Genomic DNA, 23,576 nt, shown 5'->3' on the forward strand with positions numbered 1-23,576 from the left:
TCACTATTGAAAAGTTCGCACCCGATCGCACTCTTTCGTTACCTTGCATTAGGAGCTGCCCCAAATTTTATTTTTCTAATCTTTAGGGAGGGTCAATATTAGTATAAATTTTAAATCTCGACTGAATTCCGCCGTTGCGTTAGCCGCCATCTTGATTTTAAACGTTTTTGCTCAATATCTCCGCCATTTTCAATTTTTTGACAAAAAGTGTAGAAACTGAAATTGTTGAAAATACGATTTTCTATAGTTTCATTTATTATAATTTTTTTCTTGCGGTCGATATTTTCCGAGTTATGAGGGGAAAATAGTGACAGTTGTAGCATAATTATTGAATTATTGAATTATCTCGTTTATTATTAGTTTTACAAAAAATATATACCCATACAAAAATGAAGAGAATTAAATTTTGTACAATTTTGATGTCGTACATTTTTTTGGTAAAATCAATATTTAAGGTAGTAGTACGTATGTGGTAAAATGCGAGCGTAAGACCATTGATTTTGTAGCAATTGTTTTTGTTCAATATCTCCGCCATTTTCAACTTTTCGACAAAAAGTGTAAGAATTGAAATTGTTGCAATTACGATTTACTACAATTTTTCGAGAGAACCAGTGGCGGGTCTACAGGGGGGAAATGGGAAAATTTCACCCAACAGGGTCCAAAATTAAAAAAAAAATTGTTGAAACATCACGATATATTAGCTGACATAAAACTTAAAATATCGACAGACAAATTCAACCAATCAAACCCGCTAGTTAATAAAATTAAGTGAACTTAATGCATATAATGTCTTTTTATGTCTTTTATATACTTAGTTTGGTTGATGTTTCATTGGAAGTTTCAAAAATTGTATAAAATATAATTCTCTTTATTTTTGTTTATGAACAATTATGTCGTAAAGTTAATAATAAATGAGACAATTCAATAATTATGCTTCCCCTCCGCTTCCATTATTTCCCCCTTAACTCGGAGAATATTGATCATATAAAAAAATTGTGACAAAGAAATTGTAGGAAATTGCATTTCCAACAATTTTCTTTCCCACCATTTAGGTTGAAAAGTTGAAAATGGCGGAGATATTAAGCAACAACAGTTCTCATTTAAAATCAATATGGCGGCTAATGCAATCGCGGAATTCAGTCGAGATTTTAAATTTACACTACTATTGATCTCTGCTCAAGGATAGAATTATAAAATTTGGGGCAGCTCGGAAACAAAATTCAATTCAATGCTTCCCTCACCACTTTTTAATATTTTCCCATGTAACTCGGAAAATTTCAACCGCATGAAAAAAATTGTTAAAAAGAAATTGTAGGAAATTTTATGTTGAACAATTTTAGTTGAAAATGGCGTAGATATTGAACAAAAACAATTGCTATAAAATCGATCCGGTCTTACGCTCGCGCCATTACCGCATACGTACTACCTTAAATATTGATTTTATCAAAAAAATGTATGACATCAAAATTGTACAAAATTTAATTCTCTTCATTTTTGTATGGGTATATATTTGTTGTAAAACTAATAATAAACGAGATAGTTCAATAATTCAATAATTATGCTACAACTGTCACTATTTTCCCCTCATAACTCGGAAAATATCGACCGCAAGAAAAAAATTATAATAAATGAAACTATAGAAAATCGTATTTTCAACAATTTCAGTTTCTACACTTTTTGTCAAAAAATTGAAAATGGCGGAGATATTGAGCAAAAACGGTTCTCGTTTAAAATCAAGATGGCGGCTAACGCAACGGCGGAATTCAGTCGAGATTTTAAATTTATACTAATATTGACCCTCCCTAAAGATTAGAAAAATAAAATTTGGGGCAGCTCCTAATGCAAGGTTAGGCCTGTTATTCGTCTAACCCGACTGGACTGTGACTGGACTATCATTCGCTCGTCGCTCACACACACGCCAAGAATCAAAACTTCAAATCGCACTTCCTCGACGGTTGTCACAGCACACTCCCCGAAAACCAAAAACGTTAAAAATAATTCTTAGAATCTGTTCCTATCGTCTATTAAAAGTTTTAACATGGAAAAGAAAAATAAACACATTAATCTTTATCACTATTCTCAAAAATGCACCGAAGGTATTCCGAAGTGGTCCATCCTTATCGCGGGTCATAAAAATTTAATTACTAGTTCCAGACGAAAACATATTTATTGGATTACGCGTACAAAAATTTGGAAATCCGACGACTAACATATATAACTTCGTTGACGGCCATAAAACCATAGAAGTTACAGGTATTAATTATTTATTACTATTATACTTCTTAGAATTATTATTTTATTCATATTAATCATCTGGTATCGCACTATCTTTTTCTTATTAATAAATCTGAGAATAACCTCTCCTATTAACATTACTAATATACTACATTCGCTCTCGCGAGATTTTTTTTTTGACACTGACGTTAGTAATTTCTTTTTTGAAAAATTCAGTTGTCAGAAGTGACTGGAAATTACTACAAAACCAACGCACCTACTCATATCCAATATTATTAATAGTAAACAGACATAAAAATAACATAAACCTTACGCCAATCAATATTTATTTATTTAAACCATTATAATGTATTGATAGCAAATGAGAAAATTATTTATTGTACAAAATAAAAATATTTTGTAGAAATAAACTTCACAAAATTTTATGAGATTAGTAGACACTCCCACTATTTCTAATAATTCTTCTTTTTTTAATGAAAGATTAAGTTGATTTGAGTTGATTTTAGCAGTTAATAGTGTGAGGTAGGAATTTTTGTGTTGTACGTTTCCTATTCCGAATGTCTCAAAAAAAATCTCGCGAGAGCGAATGTAGTATAAACTGGGTTTCTTTTTGATATTTTGGTTTAGTTTAAATTTTGCTTCAAAATACAAAAAAAAAATGTTGACTTAGTCCCACTAACTTTTACCTTGTAGTCTTGTCTTCTTCTTCTTAGCCTTCTGCTTTTTGGGACATAGGCCTCTTAGACCAGTAAGGATCTGTTTTTAGGTGGATGTGAGAGGTGGCATTCAGATTTTATGCGGATAATGTTAGGTGATAACTTCGTTAATAATAATTGATTTATGCTCCTTCTCAAATATGCCCGGAACATTAATAAAAAAAAATAAAACATTTAAAAATTTCAAAAAATTTCGCTTTTTTTTTCTACTTTTTTTTGCTTATAACTTTAAAACGATTCATTTTGGAACAAAGTCGTATAGGAATAAAACAAAGATAATTAAATTTTCTATCAGATGCGATTGGTTAAAAATGTCTTAATTTATGACCCTTGCTGCAAAATAGCAATAAATATAAAATAAGGTGGCAAAACAAGCCTGTCCTTCTTCAATGATTTTTTATCACTTAGGTTACACTTGGAACCTTCCTAATTCGCTTAGAAAATTTTTGTAATGTGCTAAAACCGTACACCAAATTTCATTAAAATTGACTTACTAGATTTTGAATAATAATTTTGCAATCTAAACTTTTTTTAAAAAATTAAAATTTTTTAAAATCTTGCACAACAAAAACTAGAATATACAAAGATTTGTCAATTTTTTTACATATAAAGAAGCACTCCACCTATCTAATGCACTTTACAGAATTGAAATCGGATTGTTTAAGCAGCCTCAGCAATGTTTTAAAGTTATAAACAATTTTTTGGCTTATAAACAAATTAGTCCTGTGGCCAGGAGGGGGTGCTACGGGCTCCTTTATTTAGATGGACTTACCCAAGATTTTTATGTATTTTTTGACCCGTAGAACACGATTTTTTTGGGTAACAGTTGATCCGGATGTCGATAAGATTGTTATAAACAAAGAACTTAGGAATTACATAACATCGATTTTCATTTATCGATAAAACATTTTTTTGTATTTCTTGGGTAATTCTAAGCAAAAAATCTTCTTACAAGTTTTTTCGTAGGATGCATAGTTTTCGAGATAAACGCAGCGGAACTTTCAAAAATGCGAAAAATTGCAATTTTTGAACGCGAATAACTTTTGATTAAAAAATAAAATAGCAATTCTGCTGACAGCATTTGAAAGTTTAAGTAAAATTATACCGGTTTTAATTATTTGCATTACTAAAAATTAATTTTTTTATTATTAAACAAAGCTATTTGTTTATAAGCCAAAAAAAGAATGTGTGTGTACTTTGTACGCACGTAAGAAGATATTCTTCTATTATATAATAGGTAATTTAAACGAAGTAAATATACTTGAAAGGTTATTTGTACTTCAAACTAACTTTCTTATCTACCACTTTCAAAAAAGAAGAATATCTTCAAAAATTATATAATAATATACTACAATCATAAAATCTATAAAAAAAAATAAAAAAATAATAACTTGCTTGGGGCTTGAACCCACTTCACGTCGAAATAAAATACAACAAAATATAGAGTAAGAAAACGATATATGAGATGAAGATTTGTAGAAAGTTTATTCGTAATCAGATTATGTAAATTAAAGCATTGCCTACTAATAGGTAACTACATTATTTTGTTTACATTTTCCAAATAGATAGGTATTAAAACTATTAGATATTTCCAACTGCAACATTTAGAATTACGTACCTGCGGCTTTTCAAAACTATTTAAAAAGTCACCATAATTATAAATTTGATTTTATTTCTGTCCACACATCAATAAAAACTAATATTATACAATATTTTTGTTTACTGATAACCTCCATATTGAACAATTATTGACAGATCATTTCAAAATTTCAACACCCAATCAGAGCCCGTATAACAACTAATACCATACTGTCGGTGTGCGCATGCGCGCGGATCAATCAAATTTTACCCTCAATCGATTCGCCGCTAAAGAAGAATATCTTCAAAAATTGTTTATTAAGTTTAAAACATTGCTGAGGCCCCTTAAATAATCCGATTTTAATTCTGTAAAGTGTATTAGATAGGTAGAGCACCTCTTTATATGTAAAAAAATTAGACAACTTCTAAATGGTCTACTTTTTGTTCAGAAAGATTTTAAAAAATTTGAACTTTTTTAAAAACATTAGATTGCAAATTTATTATGCAAAATCTATTAGGTCGATTTTAATGAAATTTGGTACACGGTTTAAGTATGTTACAAATAATTTCCTAAGCGAATTACTAAGGTTCTAAGTGCCACCAAAGTGGTTAAAAACATTGAATAACAACATGCGTATTTTGTCCCCATATTTTGTATTTATTGCTATATTGCAGAAAAGGTAATACGTTAAGACATTTTTGATCAGTCGTTTATCATACAAAATTCAATTATCTTTATTTTATTTCTCTACGAATTTGTTCCAAAACGAATAGTTTTAAAGTTATAAGCAACGAAAGCATAAAAAAATCGACGTTTTTCGAAATTTTTAAATATTTTAATTTTTTTATTAATGTTCCGGGTATATTTGGGAAGGAGCATAAGTCAATTATTATTACTGAAGGTGTCACCTAACTTTATCTGCAAAAATCCGAATGCCACCTCTCACATCCAAAAATAGACGTTTTTTCACAGATCCTTACTGGTCTATCTCCTTCTTCCATCGATCTCTATCCTTAGCAACATATATTTCCAATTTGTTCCGACTATTCTTTTTATATCATCTACCCATCTCATATCTAGCTCTGTCTTCTTCTTGGTCGTCTACCTTTGTAAGGTCTTCAATGTTATATTAAGATATTGTAATGTTGGTTTTTTGTCTAGCAGTGTGGCCTGCGAAGTTCTATTTGAGTTTGGAAATTTTAGCTGTGATATCGTCGACCTTTGTTTTTGATCTTATCCAGTCGTTCCCCTTTTTATCTGACTGCCGTATACCTAACATTGCTCATTCCGCTGCCCTTTTAGGTTGTGGCTAGTTTATTCATATTTGCCTTGGTTAGGGTCCAGGTTGATATCCGTACATCATGATAGGAAGGATGCACTGGTTGAATACTTTGCTCCTTAAGTATTTTTAGGTAGTTTTTTTTTCGGTTTTTAAGTATCCAATCACAAACAAGTCTGGCTAATTGGCTCTGCCAAAGCCATTTTTCAAAAAAAAAGTATCCAACTGAGTTTTCCAAATCCTGCCATGACAGTCTTGCTCTTTGTCAAGTTTCAAAATTTGGCCTAGGTAGAGATATTCATTGCCTTATTGTATTTTTATTGTATTCTAAGACCATGTCCTAATTTTTCAAACCTGCAATAATGATGTTCCTGCTGAGATAGTTCCCATTTGGTAATCGGAACTAGAAATCATTTTCCTCCTAGAATAGAATAAGCCTCAGGAGATGCCATTATTTCAGTAAAGTTTTGTTAAGTTATGGAAGGGGTTTTCAGATGAGATCACGTTATCTTGACCGTCATACTTCTGCTTTAATTCAACCCCAAGCACACAGTTTGATACATCTGATTGCAGGTAAAACGTCTTCGAAAAATAGGGAAACGCTAACACTGGGGCCGATGTAAGTTTTGATTTATGTCTTCCTGTTTATCCATTCCATTTTACTCCCTTCTTATTCCTAGAAAATGGCGAAGCTGACGCACATTCTTGGATACCTAAAGTTCGGTTATTGCCCTAGTTTTCCATGTTTTTTATGGTTTTATAGGGTAAAGGACCAAAAACTTTTAGGTTTTTATTCCTTTTGTTCCAACAATTTGCCCCAAGTGTCTGAGTTCTGATTAGCAAAATGTGCCTTTCTCAAAGTTTAAATGTAAACCAGCCTCTCTGTATTCAAATTACTTTATAAGTGATTTAAGTGCTTTTGGAGTGTCTTCGATATTATCAGGATATCGTCTAAGTAGGCGAATGCGAACTCTATATCGGGAGATATTACTTTACCCAGTAGGCGTTGGAAAGTGGTCCTTGGGGTGAGAGCACGCCAAATAGAATTCTATTTTGCTGACGTCACAAAATCGAATTTCACAATGGGAGAATCGACGGTTGCTAGGCAACGTGACGTCACTAAAATAGAAAAATAGCAAAATAGAATTCTATTTGGCGTGCTCTCACCCCAGTAGAGTGCAGGCCAAATCGAGTAGTTCTGAATTCAAAGTGGTCTTTTTCTGGTACGCTAAACGCTGTTACTGAGCGGCTTGCTCTTTCTGGGGATTTGGCATAATTTTGTTTTAAATCGATGGTTGAAATAAAGTCTACTTCTTTAAGTCCATCCAGAATTTACGATATCCGGGGTAATGGATATGTGTTCTTTGCTGATAGCTTATTGACTTTACGAAAATCGATACAGAATCTGTATGAGTTGTCTTTTTTCCTCACTAGTACAATAATTGGTGAACTCCAACCACTTGTAGAGGGTTTTATAGTTCCTTTTTTAACATCTTATCAACTTCTCTGTTGATGATTTGTAACATTTCGGTATATGCCGCCTATACGGCTTTTTAACGGGGTCGTATCCTTTCTTACTTTGGTCCTACTAACTTTTCAAATTCTCTGTTCCTTTCTTAGAAACCTTTCTTAAGGGGACAGGTGCAAACTTTCGGCTCCAATACTATTTAGATGGGATTCATTTTTTTTTTTTCGAATCCTGAGAAAATGAGAATGAAAGATTAGGTTATTACCGAGGGCCGGAAGTCCCTGAAAACTTCTATAATATATTTTAATAAGTTACAGGGGTGCAAAACTAAGAGACAATTTAGTGTGATTTTTAATTTCAAATATCTCATTCAAAAGAAACTTTTTATTTATTCTATAAGGGACTTTCGACCCTCGGTAATAATTTACTCTTTCATTCTGCGTTTAAATTTTCCAAAAATATTTATTAGTTTTTTCAGGATTCGAAAAAAATCAACACCATGTCCGTGGTAATATATTCCAAACAGAACATTCGCTATCTTTGTCATACAACGCACTCAGTCGAACAGAATGTGCTGACAAGACAGTGACAATTTTAGATATTTGACACGGCTTCAGGAATATTTTGAGTCGTTTATTAAATCATATCGATAGTGTTTTTGATGAATAATGGATTTAAGACGTGAAATTAATAAAAAGTTATTTATTGTTTATTATTTATGGAAGATTACAAGCAGAGAATACATCAGGATTGGATACTGTGATCCAAGTATTTTGTTGTTAAAAATGTTCCAGTATTCCATAGCATTCCATAGTAACAATATATTATTAAAAAAATCACTTTATCACTTTTCCACTTTTCTCGATTAAATATTAGTTTTTATTGCTTAGTATATAAATTATGATAATCACTGAATAGTTAGTGAAAAAATTATCAGTAGTAATTACACGAGAGCTCTAAAATTATCGATTTGTATCCCGAGTGACACTTTGACAGTTTTAATTTCACGACTCGAAGGGTAGTGAAATTATGTCAAAGTGTCACGAAAGCTAAACAAATCGATAATTACGAGCTCGAGAGTAATTCGGTACGATTATTTCATGAATAAAACCATCTTTTTAACTAATATTATATTGATATCTTCACCTGAATATTTGCTAACCAAGCTGTTTCTTGGTGTTCTCTGTGACAAGTTGTAAAACATTAATTGTCATTAATGTCACTGAATGTTAATTTTTGCGTAGTAGCGATGGGCATCTGACGTAATGCTTGACGACGGGATATTATCAAAAATTATCGCTGTAATTTTTATTTCTGTAGCTTTCTATTGGTCAGAATCTCCTATGAATGAAATAATCGCTGTAATTTTTATTCTTGTAGGTTTCTATTGGTCAGAATCTCCTATGAATGAAATAATAATATTAATTAACTGAATTAAGGGGTTACATAGGTCATGCGGGTAAAAAAAACTGACTTTTTAAAAAATTATATCTCGAAAACTAAAAATTATTTTTATTTATAATTGGAACATGTAAAAGTATAGAAGTTAAGGTACTCTCAAAAAAATTTTCAGCCAAAAATATTCATTTTTGTAGGGTTGACTGCAATTTTTTGACAACAGCCCTTTTTTGCGGTGGGCAGCATAACTAAGTCCAGTCTCATCTGAAATCAAAAAATCACAAAGTTTCTTGTAGTTTATACCTCTGGCTAGTGAATGAACGACAGAATTAAAAAAAAAAATGAAATTTGAAGATTTTACATAAGTTTAAACACATTTTCGACCCCAATTTTTATCATTTTTTCAAAAATGACCATTTTTAAAGTAGTTTTTTTTTTATAAAACAAAAACCACTTCATCTAATAAAAATTCCTTCGTTCATTCACTAGCCAGAGGTATAAACTACAAGAAACTTTTTGATTTTTTGATTTCAGATGAGACTGGACTTAGTTATGCTGCCCACCGTAAAAAAAGGGCTGTTGTCGAAAAATTGCAGTCAACTCTACAAAAATGAATATTTTTGGCTGAAATTTTTTTTGAGAGTACCTTAAGTACTATACTTCAACATATTCCAATTACAAATAAAAATAATTTTTAGTTTTCGAGATATAATTTTTTTTAAAAAGTCACTTTTTTACCCGCAAAACCTATGTAACCCTTTAATAATTTACCCGAATACTCAAGTAACAGTTATCCAAGAACATTCAAAAGTCATCTCTAAGTTAATGGTGACAAAGTCATTGTCAAGTAATGTTTATGTATATATCCATACCAGTGAGAATTTTACTACACGTAATTTGCCGTATGAAGAAAGAAAAAGTAGGGATAGCCGTAAAATATTTGCGCCTGCGCTCTTAACTCCGTCTTTTGGGTCCTTTAAAGCGTTAAATATTTCTTCTTGATGCTGTGTATTTTGATTAGTCACCTCTCTATGGAACTTAAGCTCGATGGAATTTTTAATGAGAAATTTGACTTTTAGTGTTTTCGATACACTATTCTAGAAATCTTCGGTTTCACCTTCCGGTTTGCATATTTCTAAAGCAAATAACTTTTAGCTTTTCCTAGTTAAAAGTTTTAAAATTGCGAATGTTAACATTATGGAACAAAAACCATGATATATTCAACAAAAAGTTTATTTTTAAATATTAAGTACTTACTTTTTAAAATCTATTCTTACTACTGTATTAAATAATAATCTTTAATAACTACATACTAAATAAACAACCTGAGATTCATAACATACAACAAGAAAAAATAAAATTAGTTACAGCCTATACATTCGTCAACGATAAAACTTCTTCTACACCCAAGTCCACGAGTCTTTGCCCGTGAGTCATTAATACCTGACGAGATAAAACACATACTTTTTATCTAGCATCATTCTCTTCCACGCATGAAACTAATGACAAACCAGCTACCGTCTGTTATTAAGTAAAAACACATGTTATTTTTATAAACGATCTAGCTTCAGTACATTGAAAAGAGATAGGTACAAAAAAACACGATTGGGGATGTTTTCACATTTTAAATACAATTTCTGACGTTTTGGCTTGTTTACTTTTGTGGCTGTCAGTTTGTTGAATTTTTTGCTGTTATTTTGTCGAATTTTTGCATTTTGAAGTTTTTTATAGTATACAAACAGTTGTTTTCGTAACTAATTTTATATTGGAGTTTGAAATTTTATGGTAAGTTTATGTTATTTTACGATGGATTTTGACAACGTACAAAGCTAACCTCATTGACACAGTTAAGGAATGCTTGTGTTTAACGTTCCGCCAAAGTGAATAAAATAACAAAAAGAAAATAAGCTATTGATTTTTTTTATAAATTGTTTATTTATTTATTAATCAATGATATTAAAAGAATTTATTCAGCTACTTCAAGTGTAGCTGTAATTATGCACCAAAATTTTAAAGCAAAACTTACTTTGACATTTTATTTTTTGATAACGTCAAATTTTAACCCGTGATCGGAGGAGTAGCTAATTACTGTCACTTGCTGTTGCGTTTAGTAAATTTCCTACTTATTTCATATGCTTTAAATGATGACGCACGGGTAAAGACTCGCTTACTCAACTGTACATATTTCTACTCAGTTTATGCGCATATTATTATATCCGTGATCTAATCCCATAGTGTAGTAGAGAAACGGACTTACTGCTGCAAAGAATAAACTTGCACCCAACATTGGTCTATACATAATCCAAGCAGTAGCTACTACACAGAGAGCTACAGAAAATGCTAGAACCAAGTTGCTGAAAGACAGTGGATCTCCGGTGTAGAAACTCATGAATGAACCATGGAAGACTAAAAAAAAATAAATGTTATACAGTGTGTCCAATTAAGTCCGCATAATATGGGAATTTTTTATTCTTAGTTTTATGAAAAACAGTTATTCTTTATAAAAAGTTCTGCATGATCTAAAACTTAAAACACAACCATCAGATATCAATTTTTTTTAAGCCGTATACGAGGTTTGTCAAAAAATATGAATTTTAATCAAGAGTATATTTTTGAAAATGCGACAATTGATATTTCGAAAATTGATCATAATTAAAAACTATTGTCAGATATCCAATATTATCCAGATTAGGTCTTTTGCCCACACTTAAAAAAAATTTATTACCTCCATGACGACAAACACCTACACATGACGGCAAATTCTGTTATTTTAAGGAGACGACTTCACAAAACACTGACGGTAGATTTACTGTATCTATTGATCTCAAACACCCCTTTTCCTCTTTGGGGGGACTCTACAAAACAACTTTTTAACTTACACCCCTTTTCCTCTTGGGGGACTCTACAAAACAACTTCTTAACTTATCACTACCATTATTATTTTTATTATTTACTATTTTTACTGCTACTTCTACAATTATACTTCAAAAACTTTGGTGATTAAAGATCTCCTGGGACAAGTCTTTGCCCCACACAGTTTGTGGTCAAACTATAGATCACAGTTGTTGTCCTTACTTAACAATCTGAAAATACACACATTTTTTGGCCAAAATCATATTTCCTTTCAACTGCATAAAATTTGTGAAGCGTCATAGTGTGTATTTGGTCTACGATGTATTGACACCTTGGAAAATCTGAACTTATTTTGCACCTGAATAAAGGTCAATTAAGAGCGTCACCGTATAAAGATTTGAACTATTCCGTGCTCTTCTTTCTTCTATACTACTACTTTTACTACTTCATTACTTCTTTTACTACTTTAAAATTTACACTTTACAATTCCATACAGTTTAGAGAACACGTACAATTGGTAGGACTCTAAAATTGTACTTTCTTGGATATATACTTATCCTCACTTATTAAATTCCATCTAAGAAACAAATTTCCTCTCATGGAAAATCTTCGCTTTCCCACTTAACTTCTTCTATACCTTTCTCTACTTCCGGCTTTGACTATGCTGGACATTTCTTTCGTCGTGACAGGACGGGAAGAAACTACCAAAGCATAGGTACATTTTATTATTCGTTTGCTTTGCATTTAGGGCAATCCATTTAGAAGCTGTAAGCATCTTAACTACCTACTTATTATTTCTTAGTAGCCTTATTAATTTTAATATTAATAGCCTTATTAATATTAATTAATAACTTATTAATTAATTAATGTGATGCTCTTGATGTCGAAACTCATAAAGGTTTACCACTTTTCTGTGTCAGGTTGAAACATGTTTAAATTCAAGACCCATTTGTCCTCTTTCCTTTGACACTAGTGGTCCTACTGCCTTGAGAGCAATACATTTCCTTATTGGAGACACCCATATGTTAATCCCTTACCGAATTAGCTACGACACCATCAAGGAAAACAGACTTTCTCGTTATGCACGAGTCCAATCAACTACGCCTATATTTTTGGACCAGCTGGTCCAAAGAGCACACATCCACTTTACATCAACGAGTGAAGTGGAAGCAGTACCTTCAGCACACTTTCTGCCGCCTACCGCCTTTGAGATGGAACTTTGACGCTTCATCAAGACTACATCCAGCACCTTCAAGAGACGTGGTGAAGTTGTGCGTGTTACCATCTCAAAGTTAATCGTAGAGAATATTATTCTGCACAGTTTTAATTTTACTGACTCTACCTTTCGTTATTATTTAGTTCGTCCAGTGAATCGCAGTGAACATTTATTTTGAACAATTTTAACTTTACTTTATTTTGAAGAATTTTAATTTTTCTACTTTACTTTTCGTTATTGTTTACATCATACTTTTCTTAATATTACTTTACTTAATATTTACATCCTTTATTGTATAACAATTTAAAGGAACTGACTGGTTTTGGTGGCATCGTTGTAAGTAATTGAAACCCGATGGTTTCAAGGGGGGACTTATGTTTACGCATATTTATCTGAAACTACGACCCAGAGCGCCACTGCGGCTCATAATATGTATTTTTATTGCTACCCACGCCCTTATTAAGGGCTATACTGAAAAGTCACCAAAAACAGATTCATTAAAGCTCAAACATTTAACGAAACAACAGGTATGATACAACCTTTTCATTTTTTAACATTGTTATCTAGTTTCTATGTGCAGTTTTTGTACTCAATAAAACGTTTAAATTCTAAAAAATTTACATGTGTGCGAAGTGATTTACAACCCCCATTCAACCTTTAAACTTCACGCTTCTTACAAACAAAACAAGTACTATATAGATATTCCAAGCTTTGTTGGCCGGCTAGACCTCCAGACTTAAGTCATATGGATTATTTCTTATATGGGGCTACTTAAAATATAGGGTTTATCATCAAGGGCCTTTTCAAGATATTGATCATTTGGAAACTATATTACAGAAGCATGTCAGGAACTTACTAAAGATATTCCGAGTTTTGCTTAAAATAATTGTAATTAGTTAATCTTATGATTGTGTTTTATAAAAATGCCCTAGGTCTGAACGGCCTGTTGTGCGTATAAATAAATACACACAACCAAATTTATGGAATCACCATGTATTTCAAAGCAATATTTATTTCTTTTGAAAAAACTTGTTATTGTTGTGAAGAATAAAGGTTTTCATTGAAAATAAACAAATCGATAAGACAACCAGGCAGTACAGCTCGGTACGGTATAGGTTGTTTGCTTGAGTTGAAAATTGAACGAAAATAAATAAAGTAACTTTTGCGTCCAAAAACGAAAATATGCCTCATGTGTGGTTATAGAACTTACAACGGGGAAAGATATTGGTCTTGTGGAGAAAGTCATGTTCTCAGAGGGACATAGCTGTAGAGCTATGCGTAACACAGGGCGTTCTGTTCAAAACCTATGCTAAGTAAAAGGAACTAGGAAAGCTTAAAAATAAAGCAAGGGAAAGTCGCCAAGAAGTAATAACGGCTCGCCACGATCGTTTAATTGTCCACTCAGCTGGAAAAGACCCAACCATTTCTCACCTGCAGCTACAAAGGCAGCTTTTGGAAGCTACAGGTCTTTTTCAGTTGAAACGATAAGAAGAAGAGTTCGTGCCAAAAAGTATACAGCAGGAGACAGTTATGAGTTCCCGAGTTATCCAGGCAGTACAAGATTGATCGCCTAAATTGGTGTCTTCACCAACAAAACTGGAACATTGGGAATTGGCAAAATGTGCTATTTTCAGAAAAAGTCAGGATTGGTGTAAAATCAGATGACCCACGAAATCGTGTACTTAGAGGTCGAAGAAGACAATCAAGAACGAAAACTGTCAGATCTGTTCACAAATATACAAGGGGAAGTACAATGTTCTGGAAAGGAATTGTGATCCGTAAAAAAACTCCTTTAATTTTCATCCAATCAACTTTAACTGCTCACAGGTATGTTGATAGCCTGTAGTTAGGCTCTGGAGAGATGCAACAGGAGAAAATTTAATTTTCATGCATAATAATGGACCTCCACATACCATTAGTGTGACTAGAGACATCATTGAAGCAGAAGGTATCCCTTGTTTGGAGTGGACTGCTTGCTCACCCGAGCTTAACCCTATAGAGCAGGGGTGGGCAAAGGCCCGGATCCGGCCCTTTTGCTTACTTTATCCGGCCCATTGAAAAATTCCGCAAGCAAGTTTTTTTAAGAGCGTAGGCGCAATGATTTTTAAATGCATTCATTTTTTTCGAATCCTGAGAAAACTAATAAGTATTTTTGAAAAATTTTAAAGGCAAAATGAAATATTACATTATTACTGAGGGCCGAAAGTCCCTGAAAACTTCTATAATGTTTATCACAGAGGTGAAAAAAAGAGAAAATTTAGTATGATTTTTAATTTCAAATATATCATTCAAAGAAACTTTTTGTTTATTCTAAGGGACTTTGGACCCTCGGTAATAATGTAATTTTCCAAAAATATTTTTTATTTTTGTCAGGATTCGATAAAAATTTGCATTTAAAAAGCATTGGTCCGAAATTTTGCGCCTACGCTCTTAATCTCTTTTATGCGATTTTGTTGAAATCAACAGTATTAGTGTTCGTATAAATAATGAATATCTATCTTCTGCTTTTCTTAAAAGCGTCTGTGTGTTTAACCCGGTTCAGTTGCGAATATTTTTCGGCCAGGTCCTCGATTTTTGACCCTTCGCTTCGTATACTAAACAGATACAAAGCGAATACGTTCGATAACGAAGCGAAGGGTCAAAAATCGAGGCCCTGGGTATTTGTCGTCTACCAGGACCCCTTTTTCTACGATTTTACCCTTCATAATCGACTGCTGCTGCTGCAACAACTTACAACAACTTACTTGCGTTATCATTTCTAAGTATGTGCCCTTTCTCCTTGCTGTCTTTCTCCTTTTAATGATGGTCAAAAGTTCTGTGTTCTTTTTCCATTCTGTGCAACACCATTTCGTTCGTAATATGATCGGTCCATGGTATTTTCAAAATACCCCTAAAAAGTCACATCTCAAAAGCTTCATTCAGTCAGCATTAACAATCCAATAAAGAAGAATAGAGTGGACATAACATTTTTATTATTATCCCGGATTTTTATAGTGTTCTCCGCCTTCCGGTTGCCAGTTTCCAGCTTCGTCCGTCGTTGCATTCCTCAGGGTGAAGGTTCCTTTCCGACATTGCCTTCTGAATGCCGCCTAGCCAGGATTGTTTCGGCGTTCCTTTCTTCCTTCTTTTCTTTGGCGTCAATTTAAAATTTGTTTTGGCAGCCTGTCGTCGTCCATTGACGTCGTACATGACAATACCAGATCAGTTGCCTCCTTTAAATTTCATCTATGATGGTTGACTTGACATAACATTTTACCATCCGATATCAGATTTGCAGATTGAATCTTTGGTTACTCAAAAATTTCCTCATCTTCAAAAAGGCTACTCTTGCTTGATTACTCTATTCTTGATGGAATTTCTGAAGTTCATTTTTTATCTGGGTCCTTGTTATTTTGCAATGGCTTAATATAATGGACCATATTAAAAATTTCGTAATTTTACTGGGAACAAATTGTTCGCATGTACACACCAGAAAGACATTTTATTATTATTAACAGTCAAATGTCATTCTCAAAATGCTTTAAAATGATACTTATAGTATTTTTGTGAAAAAAATTTCTTGGCCAGAGAAAAACCTCCACCAAAAACATACATACTGGGTATAGTCCTCCGGCCCGGGAGACATTTTGAAAATTTCATTTTGGCCCGCGCTTAAAAGTATTTGCCCACCCCTGCTATAGAGTATTTGTGGGATATGCTTAAAAGAAAAATTAGAGCTCGCCGGGATAATCCACAAAACACCGCACGGCTAGTATAAGAATGGGCTCTTGAAGAATGGAGCAACCTACCACAACAAAATGTTGAAATTTGATTAGGAGTGTACCCACACTGAGTGCCGTCTTCTACCGAAGGTTGGCGACCATCAAACGATAGGTTTTTCTGTTTTGTGCCGCATGTATTATGTTCGCAGCTTCTGGTATTTGGAACCATTCTCTCAAGTTTCTCAGCCAGGATTTCTTCTTTCTGCCCAAACCTCTTCTACCTTTAATCTTGCCTTCCACGATAAGCTGTAGCAGACTGTACTTATCATTACGGAACACATGGCCCAGATATGACGCTTTCCTCCTTTTAACAGTTGTTAACAATTCCACCTCTTTACCCATTCGTCTCAATACCTCTGTGTTGGTCACTCTGTCTGTCCAAGGTATTCTCAGTATGCGTCGATACATCCACATTTCTAGAGCCGCTAACTTATTTATAGTTGCTGCTGTTAACGTCCACCCTTCTACTCCGTAAAGTAGCGTAGAGAGTACGTAGCATTTCGTGGCGCGCCATCGGAGGTTAACGCTTAGGTTGCGGTTGCTTAAGAGCTTTCTCATTTTTATGAATTTGGATCTTGCTATTTCAATTCGGATCCTAATCTCTACGTCTGGGTCCCACTTATCATTTACTGTATATCCCAGATATTTAAATCGGTGTACTCTTTCAATACGTTCGGCTTCAATATTCAGGTCGATATGTTGAATGTTCTTTTTACTGATCACCATAAATTTAGTTTTCTTTCTATTGATCTTCAGTCCAAATCGGTTGCCAGTTGTATTTACTCTATTTAGCATCATCTGTAAATCTTCGATGTTATCGGCCAGTATAACAGTATCATCTGCATATCGAAAATTACTTATTGGTACGCCATTAATATTGATGCCTTCATTGTACTCTTCCAGTGCCTCTAGAAATATTTGTTCCATGTACAGGTTGAAAAGCAGTGGCGAAAGAATACAGCCCTGTCTAACCCCTCTAGAAATGGTTATGTTTTCACTTACCATATTATGTCCATTCTTTATGTGGGCTGTTTGATTCCAATATAGATTTTTTATAATCTGGATGTCCTGAAAGATGTAATAGTTCTATGAGTTTGTCATGTTTGATAGTATCGAATGATTTCTCATAGTCGATAAAACAGGCGTAAACATCTTTCTGTTGATCCAGGCATTTTTGAATCAAGACTTGTATTGCAAATAGGGGCTCTCGAGTTCCAAAAACCGCATCTAAAACCGAACTGTGTTTTACTTATGCTGTGTTCTAATTTTGTTCGTATTCTGGAATGGATAATACGCAAGAATACTTTAAGGGTGTGACTCATTAAACTTATAAGGCGATATTCGCTACACGTCTTAGAATTGGATTTCTTGGGAAGGGGCACAAATGTAGATTTCAACCAGTCCGATGGAATTTGACCAGTATCGTATATCTTATTAAACAGTTCCAATACTACATTCATGTTGTTCTTCAAATATTTTTGGTCCATTCAGATCAAGAGTGTTCGTAGAAATATGACGATAATCCGTAAACACTGACATACACTGACACTGAGACACTGTGATAACACTGCTTCTGCAGTGCTTTTTACTGCTGTGAAAACTTCTTTAGGGACGTTGTGCACTTTTTGGATAGGGGAAAAAGCATTGAATTCGCGACCGTCATTGCGACCATTATCGCACTTTTTGGATGGGATAAAAGCGTTGAATTCGCGACCGTCATTACGACCCTCATTGCGACCTTCATCGCGAACGTCATTGCGACCGTCATCGCGACCGTTATCGCGGCCGTCATCGCTTCGGCCAAATAAATATTGTACGTATATATTACAAATATGTATATATATATATATATATATATATATATATATATATATATAAATTGTGTAGAAATATTTAACTAATATTTATTTATGTATATATAAATTGTATAGAATTATTTAAATTTAAGATAAATGTAAAACCTATTTTAGGATGGGAAAAAAATATTTATTTCGCGACCGTCATCTCTTCGACGAAATAAATTTTGTACGTATCTATATTATGTGTATCTATACATAAATTGTATAGAAGTATTTAAATTTGAAATAAATGTAAAACCTATTTTTCGATAGGAAAAAAGGATTTATTTCGCGACCGTCATCGCTTCGGCGAAATAAATTTTGTACGTATATGTATTGAAGTGAAAACTTCTTTATGGACGTTGTGCACTTTCTGGATGGGAAAAAGTATTAAATTGGCGACCGTCATCGTCTCGAAGAAATAAATATTTTTGAAGTGAAAACTTCTTGAGGGTTGTTGTGGACTTTTTGGATGGGGAAAAAGTATTAAATTAGCCACCGTCATCGTTTCGACGAAATAAATTTTTGAAGTGAAAATTTCTTTAAGGACGTTGTGCACTTTTTCGATAGGGAAAAAGTATTGAACTAGCAATCGCCATCGCGACCGTCATCGTTTCGGCAAAATAAATTTTTAAAGTGAAAACTCCTTTAGGGGACGTTGTGCACTTTTTAGATGGGGATAAAGTATTGAATTAGCGACCGTCATCGCTTCGGCGGAATAAATTTTTGAAGTGAAAACTTCTTTAGGGCGTTGTGCTCTTTTTGGATGGAAAAAAGTATTAAATTATCGACCGTCATCGCGACCGTCATCGCTTTGATGAAATAAATTTGTAAAGTGAAAACTCCTTGAGGAACGTTGTGCACTTTTTGGATGGGGGAAAAGTATTGAATTAGGGACCGTCATCGCTTCGACGAAATAAATATTTGAAGTGAAACTTCGTTAGGGACGTTTTGCATATTTCGATGGAAAAAGTATTAAATTAGTGATCGTCATCGTTTCGATGAAATCAATTTTTGAAGTGGAAACTTCTTGAGGGACGTTGTGCACTTTTTGGATGGGGAAATATATTAAATTAGCGACCTTTATCGCTTCGACGAAGTAAATTTTTGAAGTCAAAAATTTCTTTAGGGACGTTGTGCACTTTTTGGATGTGTGTAAATTACTAAATTAGGGACCGTCATCGCTTAGACGAAATAAATATTTGAAGTGAAACTTATTTATGGACGTTGTGCACTTTTTCGATGGAACAAAGTATTAAATTAGCGACCGTCATCGCTTCGATGAAATCAATTTTTGAAGTGGAAAGTTCTTGAGGGACGTTGTGCACTTTTTGGACGGGGAAAATATTGTATTAGCGAACCTTCATCGCTTCGACCAAATAAATTTTTGAAGTGAAAACTTCTTGAGGGACGTTGTGCACTTTTTGGATAAGGAAAAATTATTAAATTAGCGACCGTCATCGCTTCGACGAAATAAATTTTTTAGGTAAAAACTTTTTTAGGGACGTTGTGCACTTTTTGTATGGAGGTAAAGTATTGATTTAGGGCCGTAATCGCTTCGACGAAATAAATATTTGAAGAGAAAACTTCTTGAGGGACGTTGTGCACTTTTTGGATGGGGAAAAATATTAAATTAGCGACCGTTATCGCTTCGACGAAATAAATTTTTGAATTGAACATTCCTTTAGGGACGTTATGCACTTCTTGGATGGGGAAAAATATTGGGGATGGGGAAAAAAATATTTGCTACCGTCATCACTTCGCTGAAATAAATTTTGTACATATATAAATTATGTGTATGTATACATAAATAGCATAGGGCATACGCATCGCGTATATGATATGATAGCACTTCTTTTAGAATGGGGTAAAAGCATTGAGCTCGTAATTTATATATTATAAGAAGTTTTCACTTCTGTGGGCACTCCCACGAGTGCCTTTCATTTTTTTATTCTATTGAATTTAAAACAACTAGTTTCAATTTGTTTGTTAAATACTTTATTGTTTTATTTAATTGTTACGTATTTGTTATTAAATTGCTTTAAAATAAATTGTGGTCGACTTTGTGTGTTCGTTTATTAAATTAACACGAAATAATAAAAAATATCAGATGATTCCATATAAGTTTGGTTGTATGTATGTTTCACTTTCACTTTTTGATTTAAACCCAATTCTTGATAAACACAAAATCCTTACCCATTATTTTTATAAGCCTTGATAAGCAAACAGCAGCGCCATAAATGATAAAAAAACCTAATCCTCGTAATTTCCATGTTTCCAATCTCGCATCAAAATGCTCCGCAGAAAACATCTGATTTATGTTTAAGTTCCCTTGTCTCAGTAGAGCAATTTTGTGACCTTTTGATGTTTCATAAGGAATTAACATCCCACTTTCTTGCTTTGCTATTATAGTGACCTAAAAAGTATTAGTAAATAAAAAGAGTGAAATAATTATGGAAACTAATGCGTACAGGTTCACCTGAGCCACCGGCATAATAAAACTGAACCCGTATATCCCCTACTTCTGGATTCCAAATATCGTCACAGTGGTAATATATACCCATATGAAGTTTAACATCTCTTCTGTCTGGTCTTTCATCACTGGTAACTTCAATAAAATCATCGAATTTATCTTTTATTTCATTACCTACTTGTAAGTGCCCCAATTTTACTGTAGGAGAAACATATGTTACTGATGTTAATGGTATTTCCCTAAAAATAAAATTATTATTATTTATTTATTTTGAAACTTTACAAACACTATAAACTAATAATAATTACATGTAAAGTGCTAACTAAGAATATAAACGTACAACTAATAAAATAAATGAAAGAAAAGAGTACATGTGTTTTATTAAGCCCCTTAAACATAGCGCTGATAAGCAAGCAATGTCTTAAGTTCACTGATTTTTACTTTAAATATATCTACATGGGTCAGTCTGTTAAATACTTCATTCCAAATTTTTAACATATCATTTACTGGTGATATGTTTCTATAAGAATTTGTAAGTAACAGATCGAAGTTGGTTATCCTTAACCTATACTCTTAGGTACTCTAGTAAACTCAACTAAATCACAGTCTGTGTACTTAATACTGTTAACAATTAAATATATAAACATAATGGCCTGACTGTTTCTTCTAGTGGCAAATGATTGCAACTGAAATGAATCTAACATTACCCTGTATGAGACCACATATTATGAATGTTCCTTATTTTTCCTTAGGCATAGAAATCTTAAAAATAGTTTTTGAACTTTTTCAATCATTTCTGAGTTTGAAAATGCAGTAGGAGATCAGATGTTTGAAGCATATTCTATATTATGTGGTCTCACCAAGGCATTATCTTCTTCTTTAAGTACCGTGCCCAAATTTCAGGCGTGGGTAGCTTCCATGACAATTTGCCGATATCATTCTCGATCTTGCACGGCATGTGATAATTCATCTGCTGATAAACCAGTCCATTGACGAAGGTTTCGGAGCCGTGAATATTTCTTCCTACCAATTCCTCTTTTTCCGTCGATTTTTCCATTGAGTATTAACTGCCGCATCCTGTACCTGCTACCTTTCATTATATGCCCGAGATATTCAAGCTTTCTCTTTTTTATCATCTTGATTAAGTCACCTTCGCCTTGACCTACTCTGTTTAAGACTTCTTTGTTTGAAATGTGTTGAACCCAAGATATTCTGAGAACTCTACGATATGACCACATCTCGAAGGCTTCTAATTTGTTCATCATGTTAACCTTCATGATCCAGGTTTCACATCCATATAGTAATACAGGATACACATAACATTTTAGGAACTTGATTCTTAGTTGTAGCTGAGAGTTGCTCAGAATAGATTTAAGTTTCATAAATGCTCCTCTTGCAATTTCTATACGAGTTTTTATTTCTTCATCCGAATTAAGTGTATTCAACAATCTAGTGTAGTTTATTCAACATCCTAGGTATTTAAAATGGTTAACTTTTGTTATCGGTTTATTACTGACAATTAGTTGCATAGGGCCGACGTCTTGCTTGCTAACAAGTAACTTTGTCTTTTTTGTATTTATGCTAATTCCGTTATTTGAGCATTCACTAGTGACTCGATCTATAAGGAATTAAAGATATTCAAAACTTTTCGCGGTGTCGTTTACATATCCGATGTTGTCAATAGATTCCGATTCGAACTCCACATTGCCCTTCCAAGGCTTTGTTAAAAATTATTTCTGAGTATACGTTAAATAAAGTTGGGGATAACACACAATCCTGTCTGACACCTCTTTGAATGCAAGTTTTGTCTGTCTCTTTGCCATCTACCAGAATAGATGCTTCTTGATTCCAATATAGATGTTGTAAAATTATCAGATCTTTATTCAGGGCATTATAGACTTTTATAATTGTGCTTATTCTGAAGTTATTGCTATTTCCAATAACAAAACTTGTATATTGAACTTCATGTTTGTTTAAAATGTAACTCCAAGATCCTTCATAATCATAAGACTCACTCTCACCACTCAATCACCATTAATATAATAATCCTCAATAACACTATTAAGTTTTCAAGTATATGAAACTACTGCACACATTTTAACATAAAGAGCCATTTTCGAATTGTTGAACCATTGGGTAACTGACCTTAAATCATCCTGCAATTTAACTGCATTTTTCTTATTAGAGATTGTTTTAAAAATGTTCAAAATCATCGGCATACATTAAGCTGTTACAAGAATTAATGCAGTCTGACAAGACATTAATAAATAAAATAAAGAGCCATGATCCAAGTTTTCTTCCCTGTGGAACTCCTGAGGATGATACATGTCATATTAGTGAAAAAAGCTACCTACTTTTGCTGTATTCTTCCTATCTGACAAATAAGATTTTAAAAAATTAAAAGGTTTTCTTGAGAAATCAAACTATACCAGTTTATTTAAAGGAATACAGTGATTGACCTTATCAAATGCTTTGTCGCAATCAATATACAGAACGTCCAACTGCTTCCTTGTGTATAGAATGAGCTAAGAGGTCTAGCTGATCCTAGAATCGTTGCCTGGAGCAGGGCTATCTTCTGAAGTAACTGAAACACCAAGTCCACTAATATTCTTTTTCTCATGATCATCTTTCAGTGCGTCACAGTTTTTCGATTTCTTTCTAACGCATTAAATTGTATGAGACAGAAAAAAAGGCACGTCGGTGAATACTTTGGTAATTATTCTAGTTCGGTGGTTATTCTAGTTGTCGATAGATGGCGCC

General features: G+C 33.3%; 2 protein-coding genes across 3 annotated transcripts in view; one reads left to right on the top strand and one right to left on the bottom strand.

The window, feature by feature from the left end:
* Positions 1-2,132: 2,132 nt before the first annotated feature.
* Positions 2,133-23,576, top strand: part of LOC114325912 (beta-galactoside alpha-2,6-sialyltransferase 1) — a 58,742-nt gene continuing 37,298 nt past the window's right edge. The window contains exon 1 of the mRNA XM_050649092.1: positions 2,133-2,253. The gene's annotated coding sequence lies outside the window, so the exon portion shown is untranslated. The remainder of the gene's footprint in view (positions 2,254-23,576) is intronic.
* LOC114325913 (transmembrane protein 43 homolog) overlaps positions 9,893-23,576 on the bottom strand; it is a 94,910-nt gene continuing 81,226 nt past the window's right edge. For both annotated transcript variants that reach the window (XM_050649093.1, XM_028274062.2), the window contains 3 exons: positions 20,815-21,055; positions 20,540-20,759; positions 9,893-11,081 (listed from right to left, as the gene is read on the bottom strand). In XM_050649093.1, coding sequence (XP_050505050.1) covers positions 10,867-11,081; positions 20,540-20,759; positions 20,815-21,055 — 676 coding nt within the window. In that variant the 3' untranslated portion in view covers positions 9,893-10,866. The remainder of the gene's footprint in view (positions 11,082-20,539; positions 20,760-20,814; positions 21,056-23,576) is intronic.

Source organism: Diabrotica virgifera, chromosome 4 (assembly GCF_917563875.1).
Source record: "Diabrotica virgifera virgifera chromosome 4, PGI_DIABVI_V3a".
NCBI classification, from domain to species: Eukaryota; Metazoa; Arthropoda; class Insecta; order Coleoptera; family Chrysomelidae; genus Diabrotica; species Diabrotica virgifera.